Source organism: Chionomys nivalis, chromosome 5 (genome assembly GCF_950005125.1).
Source record: "Chionomys nivalis chromosome 5, mChiNiv1.1, whole genome shotgun sequence".
NCBI classification, from domain to species: Eukaryota; Metazoa; Chordata; class Mammalia; order Rodentia; family Cricetidae; genus Chionomys; species Chionomys nivalis.
The window spans coordinates 18014693-18022809 of record NC_080090.1 but is presented as its reverse complement, the minus strand read 5'-3'; the positions used below and the strand labels follow the sequence as shown (position 1 = coordinate 18022809).

Sequence of the window (8117 nt, the reverse complement as noted above, 5' to 3'; positions counted from 1 at the left end):
ATTAGCTCTAGCTTCTTATTGGTTAACTCTTACACATTAATTTAACCCATTTCTATTAATCTGTGCATCACCACATGTATATATATAAAATCTAGGATATTGGCATTTTTGTCATAACCTAAATGACACAAAAACTTTTACCTTGCTTTATAACCATTTGTACTATCTCTCGTTCCAGTGACCCTTGCAGCTACCCCCCCCCCCCAAAAAAAACCCAAAACAAAAAACAAAAGAAACCACTACCTGGCAGCATCTCTCCTCTGCTGTAGCCTGCTCTCTTGCTTTTTGACACTACAGAAATCACAAACATCACCCAAAATGAACAACTGTTAATGCCCCAAGAACTTTGCCTGCCCTGTTTATCAATTATTGGCTAGTTCACTCACTGTCATTGACATTCTTCAAGAATGACAGCCTCCCCTTCAAATAGTATTTAAAGTATTATTATTATTAAAATTTCCACTTCCTTCCCTCCTCCTATATCTCTCCCCCCTCCCTCCCTCCCTCTCCAGTCCAAAGAGCAGTCAGGGTTCCCTGCCCTATGGGAAGTCCAAGGTCCTCCCTCCTCCATCCAGGTCTAGGAAGGTGAGCATCCAAACAGACTAGGCTCCCACAAAGCCAGTACATGCAGTAGGAACAAAACCCAGTGCCATTGTCCTTGGCTTCACAGTCAGTCCTCATTGTCTGCCACGTTCAGAGAGTTCGGTTTGATCACATGCTCCATCAGTCCCAGTTCAGCTGGCCTTGGTGAGCTCCCATTAGAACAGCCCCACTGTCTCAGTGGGTGGGTGTACCCCTCGCGGTCCTGACTTCCTTGTTCATGTTCTCCCTCCTTCTGCTTCTCATTTGAACCTTGGGAGCTCAGTCCATTGCTCCAATGTGGGTCTCTGTCTCTAGTTCCATCCATCACCAGATGCAGGTTCTATGGTGATATGCATGATATTCATCAGTATGGCTATAGGATAGGGCCATTTCAGGCTCCCTCTCCTCAGCTTCCAAGGAACTAGCTGGAGACATCTCCTTGGAAACCTGGGAAACCCTCTAGAGTCAAGTCTCTAAATATTGCTTGAAATATTCTACCAAACCATTTAATTCCTAAGAAATTAGTGGTCCTTCAGTAAATTGACACCTAGCTTAAGGAAAGATTGTGTGGTTTGGTCAAGAGTCTCTACAACAGAGCATCCTACGGTCTCTTCCTGATGAACTCAGTACATAAGCTCAGTGAAGACTCAGCAGAGATCCCAGATTCTTGCTCCTTTTTCATCTCCACTGCTTGTGTATGGGCTGAAGGAGGGAGCTCACTGGAAACTGCACATCTTTCCATCTAGACCACAGAGACAAGACCAGGCATAGATTACTCAACACTTTATTATACCTTTAGGAGCCAAAGGTCAAGCACTTCATTTCAATGGAACTTTTGCACTGACCATTGCTTGGTTTTGTCTTTTGAAAATTTGACTTCTCTGAGAATTGGGGTTAGGGTGGGAGACAGCAGATTTGAAGGAAGGATGATTCTCTCCCACTGAAAAGACTTGTTAGAGAGCTACTAATCAGCTTGGGAAGAAAATGAAGACACCCATATCCAAGGAGTTTGAGGAAGCATACACATCAAAGTTAAAAGGAAACATCTATGTCTTTTTAATGTCTTATTTTGGGAAATAATTTACATGTTAAGTACCCCTTTGCATGTACATTCTGGTGAATCTCCAAATGTACGTTACCCGCCCTTTTCAGTCACTTCCTTCGCTTCCATCCTTCCAGTCTCCTAGCTGTGCTTAGTGGCTACTGGTTTTGCCTTTCCTAGAACTATATGAACTGAGTCCCTAATGTATGGATTCTGCAGTCAGCTTCTTTCTGTATTTTCTTAAACTGATGTTACCACTTATGTCTGTAGCGGGCTTGCTCCTTCCCATTGCTTTATAGGACTTCATTTTATGGATAAGTATAATTGCTTATTTACTTGTTGGTGAACATTGGTCACATTTCTAGGTTTTGGATATTACAAATACAAAGATTGTGTATGTTTGATGGCCATGAGATTTCATTTCTTTTGGAAAATAAATGACTGGATTGCAGGATAGTTTTAAAAGGAATTTATATACCTTTTTCGAAACCACTTTTCTGTCTTAAATATAAAAGTGTAATTACACATTATGAAGTTGTATAGGGTAATTTAAAAATTCAGTGTCAATTGATTTTTCTTCTTTGGAGACTCGAGATACTGGCAAGGGAAAGCAGATACTGCAGCTCATCCATCCACCCTGTGCTGGACTAAAGTCTGGGAAACTGGAGTGATGGCCGTGAGTCCTTTTTTGGTTACCAAGGAAGAAATAGCACAGAGGTGTGGGGGCGTATTTTTCTCAGTTTAAAAAACTTTCTTTTAGTCGGGCAGTGGTGGCGCACACCTTTAATGCCAGCACTCGGGAGATAGATACAGGTGGATCTTTGTGACTTCGAGGTCAGCCTGGTCTACATGAGCTTCCGGGACAGCCAGGGCTGTTCCACACAGAAACCATTCAACTTCCTTTCTATGGAAGTCCATTGCCACTACTCTGAGTATAAAGTGACACTGGAAACCCTATGTTATTGTATCTACAGGGGCAAACTCCACGCTGGTATCACTCCTCCTCCTCTCCCAGTAGTTCTGTGTTCCACCTAGACCCAAGGCACAGTTCCTCTTATTTTAACTTGGCTTACTTAGAGATAGGTGGAAAGTGTTGGAAGCACATTTCTGGTGACAGTCTTGATGCAGGGCCACCAGTTCCTATTATAGCCCTGGGTTTCCACCTTTAAAACAACAGACAGTCCCTCTGAGGTCACAATTTTCCTTGAAGCACTCAACATCCAGCTCTGTAGAGGGTTCTTTCTTCCATCAGAGTTTATTGTAAGAAATAGCAAGACTTTCTGCTTCTGTTTCAAAGTGGGATCTGATGACCGTTTCTGAGGCTGTAGTCACTCACGCAAGGGTATGTGGTAGAGGTCACTGGCTTGCTCAAGCTCTGCCAGCTGTTTTCAGCTTATAAACTATGAACAATCTGAACACCTAAGGAGATCTTGATTCAAATCCCAAACAGACTACTGAGTAAACTCCCTGTTCTCAGACTGCAGGTTCCTTAATCTCTAAAAGAGATGATCTCCTTCAGACCTCTGAGAACTGAGACAGTGCAGCCAATGCACTTGGTATACCACAAGGCCCGTCCTCTTCTCCATCTATACCTCAACTACCTCAAATATGAAGGAGTTGAACTGTGTAGTAGATGTCTGCCAATTCTGTCAAGATCCAATACTGCACACCTCAAAACTAAAAGGATTCCATCCAGTTAAAAATCAGACTTTGCAATAGCTTGAGTAGCTATGTTGAAAATAAGGAAAAGATGTCAATGAACAAATGTGTACTGTATACCGAGTTTTGCATAAGGGTAATGCAGAGTAGCAAACATTCCAACAAGCAATCGCTCCAGGTGGTGAAGTTGGTGAGATACAGCGGTCAGTGTGGGGGTGGGGGGGTGGACACTGGCTTTGTTTCAGAAAATTGCATTTGGAGGAAAGTGGGGAATGGGTAAGAGAATCAACTTAGGTCAGCTCGGAGCTTACAAATCTTTGAATCTAGAGCCACAGGACTCAGATATTACTGCTGGATTTCTGTTACTGGACACTCCCACATTCACATACCGAAAGAGTTCCTCAAAACTAGACAGGCTGTGGATCGTTTCTTGGAGATTTGCAATTTACATTCAGCTCCAGGTCCAGCTCAACTGCACAGGAGAGTATCTCAGAGGTGAACCGGGGAGCCTCTCCAGCTGTTTAAGACCTACTAATTGGACTGTGTAGCGCAGTGGATGTCAGGTAAACTAAGAGCACACATGGAGGCTAAAAGGGAAGAGAAGGGTTGCAAGGCAGAACATGGAACATTCTTACAACCAGATCAGAATAAAAACGAACTGAAAGGAATCTGCACATACAAAGCAGTATGTGCTCCCTTCAAGATGAGCAAAGGGACAGCCCATGAATAACCATGGTTCTAGAAGACTGTCTCTCACCTAATGTTTACTCACTCAGCTCTGAACTGCAATGTCTCCCTCTCACCGGAGAGTCAAGGACATCTGTCTCTGCTCACTGTCAGGAGCCTCGGTGATAAGAATACTTAGTATGTTAGGATAGTAACTAGGGAATGGATCAGATCTGTCTGGGCAAAACTAAATCTGATGGGTTACGAGACTTCAATGAGAAGAATCCGCAGTGTTTTTGAAGGAGTGTACTTCATAGTCCCGACAAAAGCCTTGGATAAGAATGATGCCCTCTCATATTGTAAATCAGAGTTGGAGGACCACATCCACATGGATAGGGCCAGGTCTCAAAACATTAAATCCAAGAGTTACTCCTATCAGAGATATAGCAAGCAAGCCCACAGACATGAAAGAGGCTAAATGGTACAAAACCTGGAAAGGATATGCCTACCCAGGAAAAGCAATCCCAAGGACACACAGGAAGCCAAATGGCACAGAAGAATGGGATCCACCCAGGAGACAATATGAGTGATTTAAAGAGAAGTACACATCCATGAAAGTAAAACACCTTGCTATGGTATCAAAGGAGGAAAACTTTATGAAGATATAGGTGGGAATTGAGGATGGGAGGGCTATGGGCGAGCAGTGAAGGCAAAGAACAAGCATACAGAGGGATGAAATGCCCAAGATAGCCCAGAGTCTTGTAGGAGGAGCCAGTGGAAATTCTATTGGGTACAAAGACACATAAACAGGATTAGAATATAAGTCAAGCTGTGAAACTGGTGATATTGATTAGTAAAAGGTGGACATTCAAGACTCAAGCTCTATTGAGAATGAAGAAAAAAAGTTTAATTGCTAGTTCTCCTTTGTTCCCCACTGCTATCACAAAGCTTTTGGATGACCCAAGGTTCACTGCAATTAACAGGCATGTGTGTGTTACACTGGAGTATTCAACTACTGTATACATTTATTGTAATTCTCTAAGAATATTTTTTTGGATGATCATATATATTCATTGACACTGGAAGTCTCCTTCACTAGAGCACTAGAAAATGCCCTGTAAACAGCTGTTTGGTAAACTGATGAACGTACATCTATCAGATGGTAGAAGATATGAATTCTATAATGCATAAAGTTCCAGAAACACTTTATTTAAAAATGGAGTTGTAAATGCATAACAAAATAACGTAATAAATGTAACAAAAATAAATAAGGAGAATGTATTCATACAAAATAAAATAACATAGTAAAAGGCCAAATGTTTATAATTGAACAAAACTGTGTAAACAAACAATAATGTAAGTATATATTTTAATACTTTCTTAGATTCCTTATCGTGTACTTCCATGTGGACAGACTCAGTACCAAACATTAACTAAAGGAGGGAACAATGGTGATTATTCTGCGTAACTTTTTCTTCAAATGGACCGACCCTGTTTGTTTTGTTTTTCTTCAAAGCACCTCACTCCCCTTACAACCTCTGAAATCCCGTTGAAGCCTTACTTCATGAGAATTGTGAATTTAGCTTTATAAGTAGAACAATTCCTTTTTTAAAAAAGAAAAATACGAGATCCATTATACAGCAGACTTTTGCTTTTACATCTTTACAAAAAGATTTTGCATTTTTATTAACTGATCCAACAGCACAGGATTTCTTAGATCCTGAAAAATCTTGAAGTATACAGTTAATTTCCCCTTAAAACAAATGTAGCATAGGTTATTGCTAATATATCAAAGATCATATCATAAAAGTTGCAGTTTATTTTTTTATAGACTAATGGGGCCATTAAAGCAAATCCAGGCCTATTAATATTTAAAAGAATTAAGATTCACCCAAATTATGGCATTCTAGGAACACAAAAATAATTCCTTTATTTAAAAACTTATCGAAATGTGAGTTTACCAGAAAGAAAACAAAACAGTAACAAAAACAAAGTTTAAAGAAGGTATTTTTCACAGGCTTTCTTTATAGTAGCTATTAGCCCAAAGCCTTAGTCGTCGTCGCTGTCTGGGAGGGTCCTTACAAATGTGTAAGACAGACACAGGGTTAACTATGGACCTACAGGGAAACACAGAAGCAATTCAATGACTGGGAGTGGAACTATCAACTACTCTCACGATTACTGGTTCTCAATGTCTCCTACTGAAGAAAAATTAACCTCATAATCATTTCAGAGGGATCCCCCTCCCCAATTTCCACATAAAAACTTGGTAACACAGGATAAATATACATGTTCTTAATTTAAAAAATATACTCCACCTAAACTATCTGTGAAGTTTAACCTTTCTAGCTGTCATTTCATCTAAAATGAGAGACAAAAATCTTATTTCCTTAAAGTAGAAAGAAAGTAAAAAAGGGAGGGAGAGAACAAAGAAAAAAAAAAAAGAAAAAAGTGTCAAATGGATCTTTTTGAAAAGTGGAGTAAAACACTGTGGGGTTAAAACAAATATAGTATTGTCAACTTCCTATGTACAGAAAGACAAGTCAGTCCTTAATGATATATAGGCATGTCCATCTATCACTCCCAGTAAATCTTAGTGCAAACATAATAATTAATTTCCGTAAACCCCAAGACAAGTTACTTAGCAACAGTTATATAAATCACACTATGCTGGAAAATTCTTAGGACCCAGGATGACTGCTGTGGAGGGTCTGCTTCACAGAGCACGGTGTCACTGTGATCAGTGACAGTGAGTAATAATATAAACCCTACTATTAAGAAGCAATTTGAATGGTTTAACAATCTGTACAGCTGACGAGAAGTTCATCTCAGGGAGTAGCTTGGCACAAGGAAACACAGGGGCTCAGAAACCTTGGATATTTCTGTTTGTTTGTAGGTCACAGAATGGCTTAAAACAAACAAACACAAAGATCTCTGAAGGGAAAGGATGCAACGATATGGTTCAATCTGAAAATCACGAAACCACAAAAGGCAAAGTTGACACAAGCTGCCTTTTGCTAAGTGTGCTTCAAGTGGTTGTGTGAGTGGTTTGAAAAGACTGGCATGACACATTAGAGGTAAAAATAAATAAATAAATCAAGAAGACAAAGATAAGATTGTTGCTGACCAAGCTCTCTTGTTTTGTATGTCAACACCATGTTGCTTCCAATACCCCTAGTCACTCCACAGGTAGCATCTCTACCAGGGAAGAGAACATCACTCTTGTACTGTAACGTCTTCCTCCTCCCCATCAGGATTGAACCTATTGAAATGGATACTGAAATCAGCCTCAGATTCAGCGTTCTCAAACTCAGCTGAGGCTGCAGCTGCTGCAGGGTGCAGAGCCCTAGTGTCTGGGCCGCAAAGTGCTGGTGTCTGACCAGGGCTGCTGTGGTTATTAACCGGACTCGATTTCTGTTTTGGTGGAGATGGCAGGATAGCATTGGGAAATCCCATGTTGTTAAGAGCCTCCAAAGTTCCATCTGGGTCAATCATGGCATTGATCACTGAAGGCAATAAAAAAAAAAAAAAAAAGGAAAAAGAGATGTAATTCTGCTTTTAATAAGATGAGGATATGAACATTGCTTTATCATTAAGACAGAATTTAGTTAGTCCTTTACTACTGTACTTAACCTGATTTAATAATCCTGTGGTTAACCTATATTGTAGATTACACAGACCTGAATGCGCTTCCTAGGCCCCTATAGTTACTTCAGGAAACTAAACAGACCAGCACTTGGAAGGGTAAAAGCCAAAAGCCTTTGGAAACTTACTTTTACCACCATTGAAGGGTACTAAAAATACTGATTATGTTTTTAACACCAAGATTTTATCAAATATAAATACCAAAATATGTTCACGATCTCACTCTATGCCAAGTGTGGTGGCACCAGAAGGGAGGCGGACCAAGAGTTCCAGGTCATCCCCAGCTACATAGAGAGAGCTCGAGACCAATTTGCATCAAAAGCGAAAGAGAAAAAATTTTTAAAATAATCTAATTTTATAATATTTTAGTTTTTATATTGGGAGCTATCCATATATTCATTTTATGTGGCTAGGATAGAAGGTAGAGCCTCACACATGCAAGACAGGCACTCTAGGACTGAGGAACATCTCCGGTCCTTTATATAGAGCTGTAAAACTTTCCTTTTATGAATAATTTGGATAT

The 8117-nt window shown here is 40.2% G+C and overlaps 1 protein-coding gene across 9 annotated transcripts in view; it reads right to left on the bottom strand.

The window, feature by feature from the left end:
• Window positions 1-4937: 4937 nt before the first annotated feature.
• Cep170 (centrosomal protein 170) overlaps window positions 4938-8117 on the bottom strand; it is a 90409-nt gene continuing 87229 nt past the window's right edge. For 5 of the 9 annotated variants that reach the window (XM_057769341.1, XM_057769342.1, XM_057769345.1 and 2 more), the window contains one exon: window positions 4939-7455. In XM_057769341.1, coding sequence (XP_057625324.1) covers window positions 7166-7455 — 290 coding nt within the window. In that variant the 3' untranslated portion in view covers window positions 4939-7165. Of the gene's footprint in view, window positions 7456-8117 lie in introns of all 9 variants that reach the window. The other 4 variants (XM_057769343.1, XM_057769344.1, XM_057769348.1 and 1 more) reach the window with 2 other exon arrangements.